The sequence below is a fragment of the Liolophura sinensis genome, chromosome 4 (genome assembly GCF_032854445.1).
Source record: "Liolophura sinensis isolate JHLJ2023 chromosome 4, CUHK_Ljap_v2, whole genome shotgun sequence".
Taxonomy (NCBI): Eukaryota; Metazoa; Mollusca; class Polyplacophora; order Chitonida; family Chitonidae; genus Liolophura; species Liolophura sinensis.
Window position 1 is genome coordinate 19,466,922 of NC_088298.1, and position 24,447 is coordinate 19,491,368.

General features: G+C 38.5%; 1 protein-coding gene across 6 annotated transcripts in view; it reads left to right on the forward strand.

Moving 5' to 3' along the window:
- The window catches only part of LOC135464794 (trafficking kinesin-binding protein 1-like), an 82,885-nt gene that overhangs the window by 10,165 nt on the left and 48,273 nt on the right, over window positions 1-24,447 (forward strand). For 2 of the 6 annotated variants that reach the window (XM_064742341.1, XM_064742343.1), the window contains exons 1-2: window positions 2,289-2,411; window positions 19,745-19,992. In XM_064742341.1, coding sequence (XP_064598411.1) covers window positions 2,380-2,411; window positions 19,745-19,992 — 280 coding nt within the window. In that variant the 5' untranslated portion in view covers window positions 2,289-2,379. Of the gene's footprint in view, window positions 1-2,288; window positions 2,412-10,693; window positions 10,905-19,744; window positions 19,993-20,975; window positions 21,298-24,447 lie in introns of those variants that run through there. The other 4 variants (XM_064742344.1, XM_064742345.1, XM_064742342.1 and 1 more) reach the window with 3 other exon arrangements.

The window sequence follows — 24,447 nt, forward strand, 5'->3', positions numbered from 1 at the left end:
CAAATCCCACCTGGATTACATAACAGCAAAATGTTGTCTTTCCAGCGCCTGCGGTCAAGATCAAAAAGGTATTGATACATATTAGTCTGTTTCTATTTTTCTTAGTGCATGAGCTGTAGTCTTGATGAATATGTTTTTATTATTTATGTATTTATTTGACAGTTGTTTGTCCAAGTTATAAGCTATTCTGTGCATATATTAGGACTGTTATCCCACATGGCCTTGAATACCCTCACAGATAAATGTATATTTACACTACACATATGGTTGTTGTGCATAGGTAATCACATATTCAGTTTCACAGTAGATATATACAGTGTATGTATATATGTATGTATATACATGTATATAGAACATGGAATGTGAAATGAATACTTACAGTTTTGTATCATAGTAAGTATATGAGATCATGAATAATGATGCTGATAGTGTGGGCTTACAAGTAGTTTGAAGTAAAGTACGTCTTGAGGTGATTTTGACCTGAACTTATTAGGAAGATTAAAGTGACGAACCTTCAGGCAACCCCCTGTTTTCATCTCTAGCTATGTTTTAAGCTACGTCAGGTTTGCTTCGGCTTCCAGACCGCGAGTAGAAATGACATGTCTTTCGATCATTATTGCTGCAACCTCCAGAAAATGTTGTAAACAGGAAAACTTGGGAGAGAAGTGCAAATATTAGATTTCCTAGAGTGAATGTTTGGCCATGGAACCAGAGCTGCCACGAGAGAGGCGGCATTTGTTCGCTCTATGGGCTCTCAGAGTTTTTTCTCCAGGTGTCATTGTTTACAGACTTTGTTCTGAGGTTTTCTCTGTCCACTTTAGTACACATGTAACTCAGAGATGAAACCTGTTTTTTTGTGGTGTGGATTAGGTTGTTGTGGTCATATTTTACACTTTGTAGTCTGTGGATTATAACGTAGTCATTACCTGTTTAGGTAACCACTGATTGAAGCAAAAGATTAAATAAATGAAAAGAAAGATGTTGTCTCCCTTAAATCAGAAATGGTATAACCTGATTACCTTTGAAATCATAGGCATTTCTGTTTTGGCCATTTGGTTCGGTTCAATTTTTGTAGGGAGTGGGAGGGAATAAATGGTGTTGGGTGGGGAGGATAAGGTTAACAATGGGCTATCTATATGTTTTTCTGCTTGAGCTAAGGCTTAGTCAGGATTATAAAGTTTGTGGCGTCATTGCAGTGTTTCTTCTTGATTATCGAGGTCAGACTTCGTATATGTCACACGTCATCGTAAAACTTCAGACGATCTTCTCTCAGCTTCGCTGTTCGTGTGGCTTCCCTCCCCGTATTTCACACATCTGTTGATCTCGTCATAGTTTTGATCGGTATCTGAGAAATTACGTCACTGCTGTTGTGTGAGGATTTCATGCGACAGCACGCTGAGCCGTCTAGGGGAGAATATGTGCGTGGTGCGATAATATAGCGGGTTGACAGCTGGTGACTTTGGGTCCACACCTGTTTTTGAATATTCGTCCAACCCGGTCTGATCATACAACAGCAACCAGACTCGGTCTGTGATGGCTTGTTTTTTGCTCTCATCTTGATTCACATAGATGTTTTTGTGGGGTTTTTTTTTTTGCCATTCTTTGTTTTTTTTTTTTTGGATCTAACATGTGCTGTGCTGACCAGAAAATTATCATTTAAGGAGAGATCAATTTACTGGATGGATAATGTGGTGAATTGATACCTTGAAGTTGAACGCATTTTGTCGTGTGATTGTTTGCTAAGTAGTGCGTGGATGCTGCGGGATAGCTGCTGAAGTGTGGAGGAACAAGTCTCTAACTTAGCCGAAGTATGAGCTGGCTTTGAGTACAGATGTGAAACATCCCCAATCTGTGGACAATTTGGTTATGCAAATCTTGAATTTGATGGAAGACTCTGTCGTATTTAGGCCTGCAACAAGAAATAGGCCAGCTACATCTACATGTGCAAGGGTTCTTAAATACGGACTGGAGAGAGAAACGTCTTAAACAAAGAGGTGAAAACATGCCTGAGGAAGGTCTTGTTCATGCTTACTCCATATGTGAGTATAGTGTAGAGAGATTGAAATCAGACGTAACTTTTACTTACATCAGGTCAGTTAATCTGTCTTTATCTTCACACTTTTCTGCACATGAAGTCATCAGAAAGCAGATTTTGTGAAACTTTAGTCAGTTGATCTGAGCGGTCTGCTACAGCTTCACTGCACTGTTTGTCAGCTGAATTCAAGACCTCTGACCAGTTCGTGGATGGAAAAACAAAAAGCTCAGTTTACTTAGTGAAGCTGAGGACTGAAGAGTCCGAGACCGTTACCATTTGATAACTTAATAGACTTTCGTGATAAAAAAAAAAACCCAAGAAAAACGTGCTTGGATCCTGTCAAGATGTGTAAATTGTGTCATTTGCCAGGAAGTGGGTAAGTTATTAACGACTTCTTGATGTTTTGTTCCCTGGTGACATATTTGTTATTCAAAGATTGCGATTGTCTTTTAAACTATTACTTTTTCAGATGATCACATACTTCTCGCTGATAAATTATGTTGAGCGTGCCTGTTAGTTTCTTAGTTCGGCAACTTTGATCGCTGTTGAGAAATTACATTTAAGTACATTAAGATGTTAGTTAGTTACATGCACTTATAAAATATGTACGTATCATTACTTATTGTAGGGTGCTTCATAGTCTATCCTGTAAAGACTGAGATTGTTTCGTTTACAATGCATCTATTACACATTCAGTTGATAGCATACGAGTACATATGTGTTATAAATTATGTCAGGTGTGCCTGTTAAAGAGCTCATTGGGCCTTCATTGGAAGTTTCCTTGATACGTGTGTAATAGGTCGGTTAAACATGTACTTGTAAAATAAGGGCCTGTTTTTATTGTAGACATGGTAAGACGATGTGTCGTTGTGGTTATTCGTGTGGGTTTAACATTTTACATGTTTGATAAAGGTTCACATCAGATCACCTAAGGCAATAACCCAGGAGCCTCTCACCAATGCGGTTGCTGTGAGTTCAAGTCCAGCTCATGCTGACTTCCTCCTTGGCCGTACATGGGAAAGCCTGTAAGCAACTGTGAGCGGATGGTCGTGAGTTTCCCTCAGGTTCTGCCAGGCTTCCTCCCACCATGATGCCGGTCGCCGTCCTATAAGTGAAATATTCTTGAGTATGGTGTTAAACACCAATCAAATGAATAAATAAATCAAATCACATTTTACAATATATCAAGAGCCTGTAACCCACAGGTAACATGTATCCACTTGTGTAGAGTGGAACCTTTGTGTAAACTTAGTAATGACGTGAAGGGATCAAAATGTTTATCTTGATATCACTTGTTTTTAAGAGGTGGTGATATAATCTGATGACCTCAGATTGAGCCGAGGTCGTCACAAAGATAACTCTTGAGACAGGCTCTTTATCCTCGTCCATTGAGACGTTTCTTTGCATTGGGGTTGTTTTACAAAGTCGTGAAATGGAGTCTAATTCGTTTCACACCTATACATTATACTGGATGAGTTCAATTTTTGTTGAGGGCATCACTCTGAAGAGCTGGAGTCATGGCACGTTTTGACACTTGATATGTACCGCCGCATACTAAAATTGCTGTGTGATGTACACGGAATGTTTATAAAGTACATGGGTACAGTTTCAAACTGTTTAGTTTACAGGTGCATGGTATGCAACAGAACAGTTTGACTAAGACTTTATGGCTATGTTCAGATTGTATAATCTGAAATCCACAGATTTTTGGGAAAGGCCTGCAGACTGACATTGTTGGGAAAATTTTAATACAAAGCTGTATATTTGAGAAAAAAAAATTAATCCGGGGAGGTGTGATTTTGAAGCATCTGTGTACTTCACAGTTAACTGATACTTAACCTGGGTACCTGTACCTTGAGTAAAAATTTGTGAATGCATATTTAAGTTATCGGTACCTAGATTCAGACACACAAGTCTTCACTTTTTATATTATGCCTTAGCCCCATTTGTCAAAGAGTAAAGGAGAGGTATATGTGCACATCTGAAAAATGTGCATTTTAGGAAAGCAGTTCCCAATTTGGACATTTGTGGCCGCAAATTTGAAAACCGACTGTTGGGAAGGGGGCCAATTATGGGACCCTGGAGCATACGCAAGTTATGTCCTGATACTTGGACAATGCTCTTATTAATGGTCTTAAAAAAGTGTAGCCATTATCAGCTTGCCTGAGGTACACTCATAGTAGAATTAGAATCTTATTATAAGTACATATATATATATATATATATATATATATATATATATTATACTGGCTGAACCTTGAGTTTGATTAGTGGAAGTTAACATCTCGTATTTCATTTTAGAGCAATTTGATCAGAAATATAACAAGGTTTTGTATTGTGGAGGGAGCTAGGGCACGTTTTCAAGTTTCCCAGGATTTAATTGAATGCTTTCTCGGGTGGTAAAATTTAACTACGTCAATATCAGGGTCATGTTAGAGAGGAGTTCATGTTGAAACTGGCTGTTAGCATTGAAAATATATCAAGGGCATGGATTTACGCAGTCAATTTACAGAAAAGTGCCGACAGATTTAATATTTGAGCTCATGCACAACCTGTGTTCATGCAATAATGTATAGGCAGGCTTAAGCAGTGTACTTTGTATGTGCATGCAGTGCCCACAAGGATATTATGACACCCGGGATTTAGAACCCAATTAATGTATTGTGTGCTCGTAAAGGAACATCGGGGGAAAAAAATCACCGTAAAAGAGCTAAAACTTCGCTCGATCATGATGAATTGATACATTTTGCCTTGGGAGTTCCATTCGTCTTAGAAAGGTGTTTTGAGGTTTGAAGTTATTAGTAACAAAAGTAATATTTTCTGACTTACATTGAAGTTCAAATGCAGTTGGTGGGGGGAGGGGTGATTTTAGGTTATTTACAGTACATGTGTGTACTTGAGAAGTTAGGGCAAGTGACGTTTCAGCGTAAAATCATTTATGTGCTAAAAGTTAGTTAGGTGTCTACTTTAATTCTTCAACTTTTTTCGCATGTTTGCAAGACGTTTATTTAAGCATTTCCACCTTTCCTTGAATGTTTACATGTATGTACTTGTCAATTCGAATACTGAATGAATGAATGAAAACCTTTACTAAAGAGGGTAACTCTGTCAAATTGTACAATTTCCTCTGACCATGTAAAGACCGTGTGCTGCAGCATCTCCCCTGACTTCCCCCTGACCATGTTGAAGAGATTAGTTGATTTACAAGAGGGCCAGTGAGGTTACGACATATGTGCAGTGTGCATGTAAGCTTACCGACCGCAAGTGTGCCTATTAAAGTTTGCAGCCATACAGTGTGTACCATGCCTGATGACAGGTGTACCTTGTGTTGTGTGGTCTGCCAGAATTCAGGCCTGAGATTCCGTGTTCAAATCTGATCACAGGCAGTTTGATATCTGTTCCCCACCACAAATGTGCCTAAAGGTTGTAGCTATACAGCCATACCTGTCTATGGTTACACAGCCCAGTGTGCACCATGCCTGATGACAGGCGTACATTGTGTTGTGTGGTCTGCCAGAATTCAGGCCTGAGATTCTGTGTTCAAATCTGGTCACAGGCAGTTTGATATCTGTTCCCCACCACAAATGTGCCTAAAGTTTGTAGCTATACAGCCATACCTGTCTATGGTTACCCAGCCCAGTGTGCACCATGCCTGTTGACAGGCGTACATTGTGTTGTGTGGTCTGCCAGAATCCAGGCCTGAGATTCTGTGTTCAAATCTGGTCACAGGCAGTTTGATATCTGTTCCCCACCACAAATGTGCCTAAAGTTTGCAGCTATACAGCCGTACCTGTCTATGGTTACACAGCCCATTGTGCACCTTGCCTGATGACAGGCATACCTTGTGTTGTTTGGTCTGCCAGAATACAAGGCTGAGGTTCCGTGTTCAAATCTGGTCACAGGCACTTTGATATCTGTCCCTCACCACAGAAAGTTTGCAGCTATACAGGAATTCCTGTCTGTGGTTACACAGCCCAGTGTGCACCGTGCCTGATGACAGGCATACCTACTGTTGTGTGGTCTGCCAGAATACAAGACTGAGGTTCCGTGTTCAAATCTGGTCACAGGCACTTTGATATCTGTCCCACACCACAGAAAGTTTGCAGCTATACAGGAATACCTGTCTGTGGTTACCCAGCCCAGTTTGCACCATGTTTAATGACAGGTGTATCTTGTGACGTGTGGTCTGTCAGAATCCAGGATTCAGATTCCGTGTTCAAATCTGATCACAGCCAAGTTGACTTTTGTTCTCCACCACAAAAGTGGACTGAGGTGCAGTTTGCGGTTAAAGTGCTCCTCCTTCAATCACTTATATATTTCACAATAGGTGTGGGTTCAACCACAGCCTTGGACAATGTTTGTTGTGGCTTGTGTGGCTGTTTGTGCTGTTCAGCGTTGTTTGGAAAATTTCTTCCATCAATATTGTACAAGCATATCAGTATGTCACATGTGGAAAACTTTGTCATTGACTTGCCAGACTTTCGTTGTTTACCTGGGCACTCCAGTTTCATTCACCCGACCATAAAATTGACTACCATCATTAAAGTGAAAAACTCTTTTGAGTATAATTAAGACTAGTGGAAACACACCAAAATGTCTACAACCATTTCTTGCTGATGTGCTAGGTATTAAACCTCACTTAATCAAATATCAATCTGGATTTCTCATGATCCTATGAGATGTACCATGTTTTGGTGCCCGTAAACATGATGTTCTATCGCCCGTACCCTGCGCACGTATGATTTAAAGGCAAATCAAGGTTCGGATGACGTAAGTGGAAACGGCTGCTTTATCGGGGTATAGAGATAACTCGTGCCTGATTAATTAAAATTAATAAATCGGCTGCACTTTTGATAAGCTGCACTTTGTGCCATTCTGCTTACTTTGAACTGTGATATCTCAGTTGTGTAACATCTCCCTGTGGGATACCTTATTGGTGCATCTACTTTGAGGTAGCACGGCGTAGTCATTTCTTTTAACTACATTGTGTTAATGGGTAAACATCCAGAGTTAAATTATGAAAATTTATTAAAGCTGCTAGGAATATATAACAATAACTTGGTGATATGAAAACCCCTCAAACTGTATACATACATGTGCCATATTGGAACTAAAGTTTCATCCATGACTATGTTGCCCATTTAAAGTGTTTTCAGGTTTCTTTGAAAAGTATGACAATATCCTGCTGAAGAAATTCCTCAGTTCTAAAAGTTACTGTGTTTCACCTAAAGTTTAGTATCCAAAAATGAACTTTCAGAAGCCTATAAAAACCCTCAAAATTATACTTTCGATGACAACTCTCATTTGTTTCATATAAGAAATTAATCAAACTTCACAAAAAACTTTTAAATGACACTTTACGGTGGAGGAATTAATCAGAAGCAAACAAAATGTGACCCTTGAAGAACAAAAGCTAAACCTCAACTGAAATACAATATACATGTTTAAGGTGGTTTATGACCTTTATTGCCGGCCTCGATTTAAAAAGTGGGGGGCGGATTTTTGGGGTAAATACTCCACATGTATTTCTCTTTTTGTATTCAGATATAGCCTGTGGCACAGGGGTTTCTTTTGAATAAAAGACTTATCAAGGTCACTCCATTGTCTGTGCACACAGGGATTGTGTCTCATTACTGTCTGTGAATACAAGTACATGTGCATTGTGTATTGTCGACCATGCGTTCATGCCGTGTTGGTACAGCTGACATACATGTACATGTAGTAATAATACTAATAATAATGGCTTTTTGTGATAATAATGGCTTTATTTGATAATAATGGCTTTATTTGATAATAATGGCTTTATTTCAAGAGGGTAAAATACAGTGCGTATAATCAGTCAACACTGGGTTGATCTACAACTTGAAACAATATGTTACATTACATATGCATTGGAAAATATGGTAGTTTGGATTGTGTGAACCACTTGCAATAAGATTTTGAAAACAATATATATATATAGAGAGAGAGAGAGAAAGAGAGAGAGAGAGAGAGAGAGATACAGTGGCAAATTAAATCAACACAAAGTACTTAAACAGTGAAATAATGATAAAAACAAGTGTGAATTTTGCCACCATAACTATCTCAAGATAGGTTAGTGGGAGATGGCCCATTACCGACCCCTTTCTATCCCCTCCAGAAGTTGGAACCTCATGAAACACATGTTCAGAGCACAGAACGAGTGAGTGGGTGATGGCCCATTACTGACGCCATCCTATCCCCTCCAGAAGTTGGAACCTCATGATACACATGTTCAAAGCGCAGAACGAGTGAGTGGGAGACGGCCCATTACCGACCCCTTTCTATCCCCTCCACAAGTTGGAACCTCATGAAACACATGTTCAAAGCACAGAACGCATAAGCGGTTGATGGCCAGTGAGTACAATTCCTACCTGGTACATTAACACTTCAAGTCTCTCCATGTGTGTCAGTGTGTCATGACCCATTTAAAAGTACAACAGAATCACTTTACTCTTAACAGTTGAGTGTTTTATGAAAACGATGTTGGAAGGCCTAAGTAACCCTGGAGCCTAGTTATAGTCTGTTTCATGCAGGAAGGAGAACTGGTATTGACAGATTTTATAATAATGTTACAAGAATTGTTGCTGAGTGGTTAAACGCTTATTGTTGAATGACAAGGATACACAAGGTACGGTTTCAAACCTGGCGATGGGCAGGGCTGTCATTGTTCAAGGGACCTTGGTAAAAATAAGCTGAGGTCAGCGTAATGACCTAGGAGTCTCTCACCAATGCGGTCGCAGGTGAGTTCAAGTCTAGCTCATGCTGGCTTTCTCTCCGGCCATTAGTGGGAAGGTCTGCCAGCAACTGGTGGGTGGTTGTGGGTTTTCCCCGAGTTATGCCCGGTTTTCTCCCAGCATAGTGCTGGCCGTTGTCATATAAGTGAAATATTCTTGAGTACGGCATAAAACACCAATCAAATCAAATCAAATCAAATCATTGAAGTGACATTAAATAAGCAAATTAACTCCACAGAAATTTATTTTGACGATCTCAATATTTTTCGACTTAAATTAAGACATTCGGGAGCATTTGCCACGTGATATCAACTAAATAAAAATTGAAATATTGAGATCATCAAAATGAATTTCTGCCAAGCTAATTTATCCTGCTAAGCTGTTCAGTGGATCATCTACACGTAGAATGCGCATTGAAGTGATAATATTCATTTATGTATTTGAACACCCAACCCTGTGCAGGTTGCTGGTAGAAAGCGTATTCAACCAAGAGGCAAACAAATAAAAGTGAGGTTGTCCTTTAGACCGCTTATATAATATTGGAAGTCTTATCTACACCTATATATATATGTGACCATGCATATAAGCAAATATATTATATAATACAGTGGTACGATTATATGGACTACATGTAAAATTTACATTAATTCCTCAGCCTTTTCGCACATGAAAGAGCAACTTTTGTTGCAATTTATGCTTAGTTTTAAGCTGATTTTGGAGACGAAACTACATTGGTTGGATTGGTCCATTTCAGGGCTTCACAAAAGGTGGGATTTTATCCGTGAGCACAGAATAATGCCTTCACAATATGCTTGAATAAACACCTTGCAAACGTGCAAAAAGTTAAATTGAAGAATTACAGTAGTTGTAATCGTTAATTGAATGCAAGTGCCCTTTTAATTTGGAACTGACATTCTTAATTATGTAATTTCTAACGGGATGTATCATTAAACTATATTATGTAACATTAAGTACATGTACCTTCTTATTGTGTTAGACATAAAGGGACTGAAAGATTGGATTGCTACAAATGTACTGTTAAATGTGAGATATTCAGCAAATAATGGACACACTCGATAACTGTGGAGTAATAATATTTACAAAACTCGTTTTTGTAGGATTCATTTGTCACTGTAGCGAATTACGTTTGTTTAACCTGAGTACCAAATTCTTTTTCGGCCAGAGTAGAAAATCCCTGACTTGAAAATTTGTCAGTAATACATATTGAACATGCCACAGCGCACAATTTTTGATGCCCTGAGTGGATGCCCAAATTAAGGCCAAGCATAGCTCAAATTAAGTTGGACACTTCAAAAATGTGTTCATTTTTATTTTGATATTAAAAATGTGTGGTATCTTCTTTTACACTCAAGCAGCATCTGTTTAGCTACATGTAGATGTAGATATACATTTTATAGTTCCACAATTTCTCAGTTTTAGCCCAGATTATGGAAGTTTTAATTTACCCTGATATGTGAAGTGAAATACAAGGAAGGTCAAGTCACTAGGTAAGCTCATGCCTTTGTTCCTGACTGGCCAGGCTATTGTGTGGCATCTGTAGTATGAGTCATTCTCATCCACCTACACTATTGGCACAGACTATAGCTGACAGGTCTATTATTGTACTGCTAGCCTATTGCCCATGTCAGCCTGGGATGAGGAATGCATTGGTAAGATAGGCAGGGGTAGAGAGACAGATGCTGCTGCTGATGATCAGCCTATGCAGACACTCTCCTCCACCCCCAGGAGGTCATCGCAGTGGATGTAAACAAAGCAGCCTTCATCAGGGAGAGGGCACCCACAGCAACTCTGTTATTAAGCAATATTATGTAATAGCAGATCTGTTGGTGGTAGTCCAATGTTAACAATGGTGTTACTGGCCAGTGTGGAGGTGGATTCACTGAACACATGCCCATGGTTTTCTCCTAGTGTGTGAAGTGTGGACTGTGGATCATATACCCTGTTCAGGCTGATTTATGCAGTTATACCATTATATCTGTGTTGTGCATGGAATGTGGCAGGATTATTACCATCTGAACCGCAGTGAACTGCACTATTATAAACCGCTGAACCACAGAATGGTACATTCGCAGGACCATGTATTACCTATTACGGTAAGTGTTATATTGTGCCGTGCGTTCTTGTTTGTTAAGGACAGCCAGCGGTCAGTGAATATATGCACATATATTACTGTTGTTCAAATCATAGTACAGTGAGTTTTGAGGGCATTCTTCAGTGTAGAAGTGCTGAGTATCACTGTCACTGGTGCAGTGTTGTGAAAAAGGGACATGGATTTCTGTGTCCACTAAAGCCCCAAGTTACATAGAATAAAGGCTCAGGAATATGGTTGATTTTGGCGTTTAGGATTTATCATGTTCCTTTTGATACAGATGCTAAAGTTCAGTATCAAATGCTGATTGTGTGATTTGACAGATTTCCAGTAACTTTTCTCGAGGTTGAATAGACATGTACAGTACATGTACATTTGTACAGGCCTACAATATGTGTATGTAGTGTTTGTGGCAACGTGCATGTACATTTGTACAGGCCTACAGTACATGTATGTAGTGTTTGTGGAAACGTGCATGTACATTTGTACAGGCCTACAATACGTGTATGTGGTGTTTGTGGCAGCGTGCATCTACATTTGTACAGGCTTACAATACATGTATATGGTGTTTTTATCAACATCCATGTACATTTACCTGCATGCATGTATGTGTAACTGATAGGTCCTACATGTAGATGGCTCTGAATATCAAATTATGAAGTGAGATTTGACAATTTCAACAATTCTATTTGATTTATTTATTTATTTGATTGGTGTTTTATGCCATACTAAAGAATATTTCAGATATACAACGGCGGCCAGCATTATGGTGGGAGGAAATGGGGGGAACCCACGACCATCTGCAGGTTGTTGTCAGACCTTCCCAAGTACCAGTTCTATTTGAGGTTAGACATATGCATGTATGTGTACTAAATGCACTTTGCATATTCAAATATAGGTGTATATATAAGGCAGTGTCTTTCTCTGGTATCTAACCTAACCTTATCACAGACTGTAATTATAATGTGTGCACAAGGATATACCATGTACATGTTGATGGTCAGTATGATTTGACAAATTCCAGTTATTCTGCTTTCAGGTTAGACCAGCGCACGTGATGTACTATATGCACCCACTCTGTAATATATAAAGGTGTATTAAGGCAGTGTTTTCCTCTAGTGCCTGACCCGACCTTATCGTGGTCAAATTAGAGATTTGTGATCGGTATGATTGGAAAATTTCTGTAATTCTGTGTGAGGTCAGGATAATCACACTAGTTAGGCCCACACACCATTTTACACCCCCCCAACATTGGTACTCATTGTTTCGTATTTTGCCAGAAATCGTCACAAAAATAAGCCGAAATATTGATAATGAAAAATGGCAATTTGCTCCACCACCTGCATCAAAACAAGGAATCAAGTTCATTGGCCGTAGCATTTGTACATCTACCGTAATTCTTCAACCTTTTCACATATGATTTATTTATTTGATTGGTGTTTTATGCCGTACTCAAGAATATTTCACTTATAAAACGGCAGCCAGCATTATGATGGGAGGAAAAAGGGAGAAACCCATGACCATTTGCAGGTTGGTGGCAGACCTTCCCACATACGGCTGGAAAGGAAGCCAGCATGAGCTGGACTTGAACTCACAGTGACCGCATTGGTGAGAGGCTCCTGGGTCATTATGCTGCGCTAGCACGCTAACCAACTGAGCCACGGAGGCCCCCTTTCCACATGTGAAAGAGCAACTTTCAGCTCAGTTTATGCACATTAATTTGATTTTGGACACAAAACGACATTTTTTGGATTGGCCAGTTTTAGGGCTTGACAAAATTTATATACAAAATGTATAATTTTATCAGTCAACACAGAATAATACCGTCATAAAATATACTTGAATAAAAACCTTTGCAAACATGTGAAAAGGTTGAAGAATTACAGTATGAACAATTTGGGATTCTGTTTGTGTCCATGTACCTGTCAGAAGCCTTTTCACAGACAAATTACTTGTATAAAATCTGTACTTGGATATTAAGGATCAGTGTGATCAGTTGGAAAATTCCGATATATATATATATATATTTTTTCCACAGTTAGCATTTGTATGTGAATAAATGTAAGACTAGAGAACTGTGTGGAGGTGTTTTGTTTTGAAAACCTCAATTGGCTCTGATATATGCACGATGAAGTGGACATCTTCAATACCGAGTACATCTGGACACTTCAGTGGTATTCTGAGGTGGCATACAGATGATGAGGTGAAGTGTAACATGGGAATTAACACATAGGAAAATGGACAAGAATGGCAGATACTCTGAGAACTACAGCTGATGATAATCAGAAATTTTAGTATGTTACAGGCAATGTACAAAAAATGCACATGATTATGTAAACGTCCAATTATCAATTAAATTAAAGTACAGCTTTGGACTTTTCTCGCTGTGAAGCAGAATTTTGTATTAACTTCCATATTACCTAGACTACATGTATGTGTCCACCGTCTTGTCTGTGTGAGTAAGGCAGGTAGGTCAGACCTGGACATCAGACATACAGGTAATAGCATGTATACATGTACCTCTCCATGTATCTCTACAGCTGTATAAAAGTGCTGGCAATTAAGCTATCATTCTCGCCACAGTAGACCTGGTCTTATAATTAGCACAGAAATGTCCGTGAAAGTCTGGACTTAAGATGCTGTGTGTAAGAAAGGCAGACGCAAGTCGTGCAAGAAACTTGCTGTATTGTGTTGTGTTGTAGTTTTAAGATGCTCATTTGGCACCTGAGTGTTCTATAACCACATGTCAGTTCAGGTTATGGGTGCACAGACAGGTTAATTGATTTTGCTTGCATATCTGGAGATCAAAGCAGAAAGCATTTGTGAAAGTGTGTGGCTGCATTATATGTACATGATGTGATTTGTATTAAGGTATTTTGAGTCTGTGTTTTAGGGTCTGTGACCTACATGTACTTGCCATAGCTATTACACTTAAAAAAACAAGAGTATATGTACTCTAATTCATCAACCTTTTTGCATATGAAAGAGCAACTTGCATTGCAATTTATGCACATTTAAAATTAGATTTTGAGAACAAAACTACATTTGTTGCGTTAGCCAATTTCAGGGCTTCTTACAAAGTATAATTTTATCAATCTACAAAGAATACTGCCTTCAGAATATACTTGAATAGACGCCTTGCAAACATGAGAAAAGCTTGAAGAATTACAGTACAATCTGTTAACAGAGTAACATTTGTAGGTATCTGTAATCTCATTGTTTGTGAAAATAAGAGGTTAGAGGCTCTTCTGGGGACATTTTCGCAATCCTGTTTGTTCCTCAAAAGGATCTTCTATCTACATGTATACAATATTTCTTACACGGCTTCGGGACCGGTAGATACAGGATCAATCCTTGATCGAGTCACACCTAAGACTTTAAAAGAGGAAGTTGTAACTTCCTCGCTTGGCGTTCAGCATGAAGGGGATAGTGCAACGACTGGTTGACCCGTATCAGTATAATGGCTCGGGCGGGGCGGCTTACTTGCCTTCGGTAAGTCGTCTCAGTGAAGCAGCACTAAATAAAAGAGCGGTGGAAATCCATCCTGCAACAAGGAGGCACATTACACGTGCATGCACCCTAAGGATTCCTTCGTCGTCATATGACTGAAAAATTGTTGAGTACAACGTTAAACCCCAAGCACTCACTCACGCACTCTTACCTTATAGCAGGTGTAACTGCTTGATGTATGACCATAAAATTTTGTTTATGAGTACATTTATGTGATTATACAACTAGTGTGACCTACATCTGCTGCCATTGCTGGCAGAGGTGTATAATGGCTCCTTTCCCAGGATACCACCAGCCCTTTAGGATTACACCATGAGGATCTGTGATTTACCTGTCTGGATTCACAGCTTTACCTGGTTCATGTAGTCTCATAGCCTTTGCCAATAGTGATCCAAGGTATAGTTTATAAGATAAGACATACATGGGTTCCTCCGCGGTTGAGGTGATTAGCGTGCCAGCGGGGCGAGATGATGCAGGAGCCCCTTACCAGTGTCATCGCTGTGAGTTCAAGTCCACCTCATGCTGGCTTTCACTCCAGCCGTATGTGGGAAGGTCTGCTAGCACCTTGCGGATGGTCTTGGGTTTCACCCAAACTCTGCCCATTTTCTTCCCACTTAATGCTGGTCGCTGTTGTATAAGTGAGATATTCTTGAGTTCGGGTAAAACACCTCTCCAAGAAATACATGTAAGTCAAATAAATAAGACATACTATGCATTGTGTTGTATAACCCTAGCCAAAGTAGGAGTTTTAAGGTTTGTTTGGAAAAGAGGGTGATATCCTACTGCAAAAAGTAAAATCTATAACCTTGATTCATTTCCTCCTAAAATTGGGCTTTTAAGACTTTTAAGAGTCTTTATATACATGCAGATCAATACCAAGTCTTCTCTAAGGACATCAGCATAACAGTACCAGTAAATTGGCTTACTGTGTAGTGCGTAGGTGATGCATGTGGTGATTATGGATTCTGGTTACCTAGCTGTTACCTGTAGCTGATATACGGCACTTCATGGATTATACATGTAGGTGGTGTCTGTTTATTGATTGTCAGCTGTATTGAGGTCCGACACCTGTGTGCATGTCTGCTTGTATATCTACGTGTCCTGTTATCACTGTACCAGGATAAATTGGGGGAGGTAAAAGTGCACCAGTACTTATGCCTTCAAGTTTTTCCCTATTCACTTCCAGATATGATGTGAATTATGTCTTCCATATTATGAACTTCCATGATTTACTTTTCCTTTGAGTTGAGAGTAAGGCGACACCAGTTTTACTTTGTGTTGTGCAAGCTGACAGTAAAAAATCGAAAAAATGAAATAATACTGAAAATCCTGGGATAGTTAACATTTCCTACAAATTAGATGATTTTTAAGTATTATGTTTACTTCTGTACTCCCCTCGTACATTGAACAAGGATTTATTCTGCTCATTTCTTTTTCTCAACAGTTTAAATTGTTATATCCTAATGAGCTTCCTGTAGACGTACAAACTATGTCTTTGTGACTTGTGTGTCCAAGGAAATAGTGCCCTTACGTACAGTAGTGCCCTTATGTACAGTAGTGCCCTTACGTACAGGCACATGTACATGTATCTACACTGTACATAGACATGTGCAGCAACACATCTACATGTATCTACATACATACTGTCTGCAGTTGCTGTGGGTTCAAGTCCAGCTCATGCTGGCTTCCTCTCCGGCCATATGTGGGGAGGTCTTCCAGCAGCCTGCGGATGGTTGTGGGTTTTCCCCAGGCTCTGCCCGGTTTCCTCCCACCATAATGCTGGCTGCCATCTTATAAGTGAAATATTCTTGAGTAAAACACCAGTCAAATAAATAAATACATATAAACTGTCATGAACTAGCCTCTATCTCTAGGGCCGAATCCACAAAGCCAGTTCTGATTTAAGGGTGGAAAAGACATAAAAATGATGGAAGTTCAGATGAAAGAGTGCGAAAAGTTATTCCTAAATGTGGTCTTCAATATTTTTTCTGGTTTTTCCTTAGGGAGAAAAAGACACATGAAAATAATTTTGTATGATGGGTATTTGGAATGACCTTTTGGTATTTATAGTCAACTGTATAACAATGTCACAAATGAGGATGTAACACAGGTTTAATACATATATTTGCACTAGAATTTGTTCTTTTCAGCTAACAAATGTATTAAACCTCAATTTGGATCATATTTATATGTTTAATGTGTTCATAAATATTATCATAATTTAGGGAAAATGCAGACATACCGATATAAACAACAGATGTACATTCAAATCAATTTATTAGACAAGCTTCACATCCTTATTTAGAACATTATTATGCAACAATGATAAATACCAAAAGTTGGTCCCAAATAACCACCATGCAATAATATTTTCAAATGCCTTTTTCTCTTGAAAAAAAAAAAAATCCCCAAAAATAGTAAAGGCCATATTTGCAAGTAAGTTTTGACGCTCTTTTATCTGATTTGGCATCATTTTTATGTTTTCTTCTCCTTTAAGACTGAAATATGACTTTAGAGCTTTTTTTCAAGACTTAATGGTTACTTTGACCACCTTATTAATACTGTCTCAAGCTAAATGTGTCAAAATTGAAACTTCCAGTACCTAAAACCGAGCATTGTGAAGAGACTTTAAATTTCGGCTTAAGTGAGAAATATCTCTGTGGAATAGGCGCCTGGACTGTATCTATTGAGCTTTTGTGTTGTAGTGTTACCACTGTACTTAATCTATAATCAAAAGCTTTCTTCCTTTACCTATACCTGTACAAATCCTCTAATTGTCTGCTCTTGATTCACCTGTAGGAGCCTCATTAGTGGCATGATCTTAGTGTGGCAGTTACAGGTACAGGTAACAAATCTGCGGTAATTGGGTAACGTTTGAGAGGTACAGGTACAGGTGAGCAGAATCTGCCTTTTGATGTAGTCTCATCTAGCCAAAAAGATGAACACATTTTTAGATCAATTTATTTACGGGAAATTGTACCCTGTGCATTTTATTATTTTATTCGTTATTTATTTACTTGTTTATTTGAAAGCTTTTTACCGCAAGATCCTCATTAATTTCATGGCTTTTAAAAGGGTTCTTCGTTTGTGCTAGGTGTAATTAAAAATTTCCAACTGGTCAGGTGATGAAGACATTTATCGGGAGAATGTGTTTTTGGATTTTTTTGAAAATTGTGGTTTTGCTTTTGGCGACAAGGATGTTTGCAAACTACATGTACAATGTAAAAATAACTTTCTGAACATCAGCGTTGTACAGTGCAGTAAGTCTTTTATTTTTTTAAAGTGTTATAATTAAATAACGTTAACATTACAGTGGTCATTGTTAAACTGCTGATATACTGTATTTCATCTAAAGGTTAGAGCATTTTTAATGTCACACATTTTGCTTGATACTGATTGGTTTATATTTCAATCGGAAAAACTCAGGTGTTGTCATCAAAAGTGTTTCATGTTAATTAAGGCCTTGAAGTTTTTATAAAAGTACATTTTCACCTGCCAAACTTCAGGGGAAGTATAGTAATTAAGAAAGAGGACCAATTCAAATCACGTGCTGTTGATGGAAAGCATGATGATCTCAGTGAGCATGCAACATACATACTTCTTGAATGACAGTCTAAGGCTGAAGTGAATGTAATGTCAGCCACTGCTGTAATTCTTCAACATTTTCGCAGGTTTGCAAAGAGTCTATTCAAGCATATTCTGAAGGAATTATTCTTTGTAGACTGTTAAAGTTATACTTTTATGGAAGCCCTGAGACTTTCCAATCCAACAAATGTAGTTTTGTCTCCAAAATCGAATTAGAGATGTGCGTAATTTGCGCTGAAAGTTGATGTTTCACATGTGGAGAGGTTGAGGAATTAGGGTAAATCTAAATCACTTCCCAAAGTAGTTCTCTAGAGGCGTTCTAAGATATTTAAAAAAAATCTACAGTGCTTATCAACAGAAGAAAGGACAAATGATGATTTATTTATTTGATTGGTGTTTTACGCCAGAATGTTTTATTTTATATGTGACGGTGGAGAGCATTTTGATGGAAGGAAACTGGGCAGAGCCCTTGGGAAACCCACGACCATCGGCAGGTTGTTGTGTTGTAAATACAGTTCCTGTACATGTATTATGACAGTATAACTTAGATAACAGTAGTCAGTTTGAAGACTAAATTCCCAAGCCCTAAAGTTTGAGGAAAAGTACATATATATATTTGTAATGCTCTGAAGAGTTAGTGCCCTTGGGTGGCCAATATCCTCAGATTTAGTCTCTAAATTTTAACAGATGAAAATTTTTAAGCCTGTCATATTGTAGGGTTATGGGAGTCATCAGGTCACCTGAGGCGTGGGTTCAATCCCATTCTTGGGCAAGGAATTTTCTGGGAATAATAAGATGCCGACGTTTGTGCTCTTGTGTGGTCTAGTGTGAAATTCACTTAAGACCAGTTGGTTTAATTCCAACAGCAGTATGTGGGAGAGTTGCCAGTATACATGTAGGTTTGTGGTTTACTCCCTGCACCCATAGAACTGGCCCACCTCATATAAGTGAGAAATTCTCACTCCAAAAAAAAAAACAATCAATTATAATAAAGAAATCTAAGGCTAATTTTATCAAATTCTTGTACTAACAGCTTGATATTATGGTGTAAGACTATGATATCAGGGCAGTGTCAGTGGTCATACTTTTTCAGCTTTAGGCTTCCAAATTTGCCTCATTTAAAGTGATTGATGTACATGTGTGTTTCGTGACAAAGAACCGAACAAGGCAATGGACCCGACAGAATGTCAAAAAATCTCAGAATGTGGGACCTCAAGCACATGTGACGGGTTTCCCCTCTAGACTTGACAAAATTTTATCAGTCAGTATTGACGAAATATGAAGGAAGAGAGAATCAGTGTTAAAGTTGGATGTCTATACCTCTGTAGGACAAGAGTTTCATCCCTTGTTACCTTTCCCATGTTTATCTCCTGGAATAGAGGTAGAATTAGTCTCTGTTGCTACATTTCCAAGAGTATAAATCAGCCTGTATGAAAAGAAAGATGCGTTTATGTCATACATGCATCTATGTGGACATATATATAACCATGTGATAAATTACCTAGAATGTAGAACGTGGAGCAAACCCGGAAAATTGCCCGTCTAAAACAAGCCAGTCCAAACGGCGTGTTATTCTCCTTTTCTATAATGCGTGAACATATACCTCACTGTATCTGTGTACTTGTGCTCCTAAAGCAAAGACCTCCCCCAATAGTTCAGTTGTTAGAGCACAGCTTTGGGAGCAGTAGATCCAGGGTCAATCCTGGGTTGGGTCACACCTAATACTTCCTTGTTTATCATTCTTCATAGATTCATCCAAACGCTGGTGGCCTACCATTCTCTGGACTCTTCTGATGCCGAGCCTCCGGACAAATCGGAGCGTGAGGAAGCAGACGTCCCGGCTGTGGACGTCGTAGAATGGTTGGAGAACTCCGCCAAGCTGGCAGCCAATGAAAATCTTGTGTCATCCGATGCTCTAGTGGAGGAGGTGTTTACGAATGTGGCTGATGAGACGTTGTCACCAATGAGCACCAGCGTCGAGGCTGGCACCATTACAGGTGAGTCATCTTGTCAAGGTGGTAGCGCTAATAGTCTTGTTTTGTGTAAGCCACATCCACATTCCAGCCAAAATGTCCTGAGGTCTCATGCTATTTGGGGTCTGGGCGCTAATTATCTGTCTAGGGTATATGAAGTACATGTACTCTAGCTACGGCATGTTTACCGTATTAAATACATGTGTCTATCGTAAATGGGAAGATCTGTCAGGAAGCTGCAGATGGTCGTGGGTTTCCCCCGGGCTCTGCTTGGTTTCCTCCCTCCATAATGCTGGTTGCCGTCGTATAAGTGAAATATTCTCGAGTTTGGTGCTAAACGCCAATCAAATAAATAAATAAATCAAAAAGCAGCCTAAATTGTATTCAGAATACTGAATTTTGTTGGCTGCAATTTTTATTTTATTGCAAAGATCTGCTAAACCGAGTGGAAATGGTTTAACTATTGTTAACATTATGCACGAGAAGGTTACACACCTAAATTCATAAATCTTTTATCATAATTTAAAAACCAAAAATATGAACAAAACATAGTTGCCAAAAAGTTCAATTTGGAGAAATTCAGATTTTAGCTCAAAAATTTTTTTTGCTGAAATATTGGATTATAAGAAAAAAGAAATGCATTGCAATTATTCTTCAAAAATACCAGCATTCTATATTATGAAGGCCATACTAGTCACTTATTACATCAGGGATAATTGGGTTGCTATGGAAACAGATGGCTGAATCGCATGGCAGTTGCAGCATTGTGTGAATGCAACTATTCTGATACATGTACAGTGTATGAACAGAGACCTGTTCCTTTCAAACTGATGCTGATAGGGGTAGACACTGTTCCTATGGTCCCACAAACAATGTGTATATTCCAGCAGGTCAGAAAGCTTGTTTATCTGCCCTACTGAATCTTCCCATCAGATTCCCCCCACCCATATACAATGTACCAGTTTCTGATTACATCAGCCTGCAACTGCTGCGTTGCCATGGTAACCAGAGGCTGATTCACCCAAATTTATCTCTAGCGGGACCCACTGGCCTCATTTTACAGGCGTGAACGTGTGGATGTGGACCCCACTAAGCAATTGGTGTCCTGGTTATTATGTACAAGTAGTACAGTGTGCTTATGGTATGTTACTGGAATTTCCCCCAACCGAGTAAGCCACCATTTTGGCAAGATGTCGGCCATATTGTTTCTTGACTTTGTATAACTCAGTCTAAATGGCCGCTGTTCAGAGAGCTGGGCATGATTTCGATCTCTTCAGTCAACAAGTCGCCTGTAGGACTCCGTTGACAGGCTGCTGGGTTAGTGAGCGTGTAAGTACATGTAGTGGACTGCCTGATGTTATTGTGGAATTACATATATATATATACATGTACTTTCTATGCCTGTATGGGTGAGCTGGCAAATGAACAATACTGCGTCTGGGTACGGCTTGTTTTGGAAGTTCTGAATAGAAGAGGTACAAAATGCTGGATTTTCTGAGTGATAAATATGTTGTTTTAGTTGACTGGATAGGAAGGAGAGATGGAGAAAAGGGAATATAATGGTAGACAACAGCAGGTTTGATTCAGATGGTGAAATACTGTGGGATATAAGTGTGTGGTAGGGTGGGTAGTTGTTGTGTGTTGTGGGATGGGGAAGGGGGGAGGGGAGTGGTGGGTGGGGGGGAGTAGGGGTGCCTATGTACATATATAGCCTATTGTGGTTGCAGCTATTTTTATGGGTATAAATAGTCACAAATTTATATCCCGTTAAAAGAGAGGAAGTAAACGAGGCAGATCTAATATGTATTTAATAATGGTTTTGTTTAAATTGATGAAATTGACACATTCTTAAAAATAATATACATGTACTTTACTTAAGTCTGTGGATTATTTAGCCTATATGTTTTGCTTTGTAACAAAATATGAAGCAATGTGTGTTTGGTCAAGGGACATCACTGCTCCAAAAGTGTTTTGTGTTTTGACATCTAGATTTAAGTATCCCCAAATTGGATGGGCACTTTTTGTTGATTACACTGAGAGAATGTGTTAACATAAACATTATGTGACCTTATAAACAATTTCATAACAGTACAGTGTGAGAGTTATCTTATCCTGGCCAAGACACAGTACAGTGTGAGAGTTATCTTATCCTGGACAAGACACAGTAGAGTTTGAGAGTTATCTTATCCTGGTCAGAACACGGTACAGTGGACTTTATTGTGAAATTTTGTATTTATCCAGAACACTGTCAAAAGTAAGGTAAAGATGGGTTAATAATAATATGATGAAAAAACTTGTTAAACTTGGTTTTCTAACAGTGCGTAATTAACGTTTGATTAACTTGAGGGTTAAGTAAGTCCATGTAAAACCACAGAATTATTTATTGCTACAAAAAGTCTAAAATTAGGACAGTTATTATCAAAACAACGTTTATGTGCTGTACCGGAAATTACACGTGACAACAGTATTATGCAAGTCGCTGTGAAGTTTTGCAGATATATTTTGATTTTCTTTTTAACCCTATTTATCTGCTAAAGATCACTTTTTGTGGTTTTGTAAGAGTTTGTAATTTTTGAATCCAGGATGTAATAAATACAAGTCAGTTCATTTTCTGGTTTAAATTTACTTGTGTCTATTTTGGCGAGCCAGTGGCTACATACTAAGCAGTGTTTGTATGAGTTTGTATGTGGTTAGATAATAATAGGTAATCATATGTATTGACTATTGTTGAAACATTCTACATTCATACAGGCGGCTTTCTTTAGTGAAAGTGTTTTATTGGATTGTCAGTAGATTAGGGTACGGATCTTTCCTGGGGCTCAAAATGCCGGTGAGGAATTCCACATTCGTCCTCATGCCTGGAGAGTATGGTCTGTTTGGCTGGCACTGCGGTAATAAAGTTTTCAGTGTTTTGATCTGATTAAGTTGATTTTAAAAATTTTCCTGTCAAATTTTCAGATTTTATAGAGAAAGTTTTTGGCAGGATTAATGTAGGACAGTGTTTTATGATTGATTTTTGTCATACTTTACCTATATCTTTATTTGAGGACTGGAAAGATTGAATCTAGGTTTGTGAAGTTTTTGTTTATTTTATTTACTTATTTATTTTACAATAAAAATGGATGTGTGTCAAACAATCATGTAGTTTCCACAAGATTCAGTACTGTTTCTAACCGTAAAATTTGTTGAAAAAGTTATTTTATTGGAGACATTGTGTTTGAAAATCTTGTAAAAATTGTTGTGCTATCCCTGAAGGCATCGTTGGTATTAACATTGAGGTAATCAGTATGCTGGGCTTTGTTCCAAATATTCAGAGACTAGAAAAAAGCAGTAAACTGTTGAAAAATTTTGCTGATTCAGTGTAAAAAAAAAACAAATGTGAACATTGGATTTCTTGTTGGAGTATTGAAAGACAGTTGTAGGAAAGGTAATGGAGAATGTTGGAAGGACAAATGCATGCACCAGCTGTTGCAGTTCAGTGCAATTAACTGATTGATTTCTTAGTTCATAAAACTTCTTTTCTGAAAAAAACACAGGAGGCAGCTTGTAGGATTTGTGCATACGTTAAGTAAAAATTTGTTTATGTTATTGCAATATTCTGGTACCCTGAATGGCCGTAAATTTTGTCTTTGACATGTCCATTTCTGCTGATGCCAAGAGCTCTGTTGAATTTAGAAAGGTGTTCTTAGGTGTGCTTGGAACGTGTGATGATATTCTACTGGAAAATGGTTTCAGCACGAAAAATAATGTTTCGTGACATTCATTTGCCTCTTGTTGGCGAAATTTGATATTAATAGGGTACTTGTGCATAAAATTCAACTGAAAGTCACCATCACCATTTTGTGCATGTAATATCTCAGTTGCCTTGTGCCATTTTTTTTTTTTCGTTTAAAAAATGTATAACTTTACCGAGGTAGAACAGTTATGACTTGAGTTAAAAAAAATACGGTTTTAGAATTAAATTCAAGAGTAGGATAAATATCAGCTGGAGCACATTTAGTATGGAACTGGCATCCTGAAGCTGACTGTGGTGTAACTGAGACATTGATGTACTTGTATATTGTTGATTCCGAGTATGGCGTAAAAAACTCTAAGCAAAGGAAATAAATACTGTATTGTACCTAAAGTTAATTGTTTTTAAAGTGACACATTTCCCTTGATTCTGACTGATTCATCCACCTTATAGGGCCAGTTAAGAGAGGTTTTTTTTGTGAAGTTTGATTAATTTTTTATGAGAAAACCTGCTGGAATGATGTGTCATTTTAAGGTCATGCTCTTAAGTCCAGCCCATGGTGACTTCCTCTCCGGCCATAAGTGGGTAGGTCCGGCAGCAACTTGCGGATGGTCGTGGTTTTCCCAGTTTCCTCCCACCATAATGCTTGCCACTGTTGTATAAGTGAAATATTCTTGAGGACAGCATAAAACATCATAATTAAATAAATGAATAAATAAATTGATTTGTGCAGTGTGGCGTGTTAC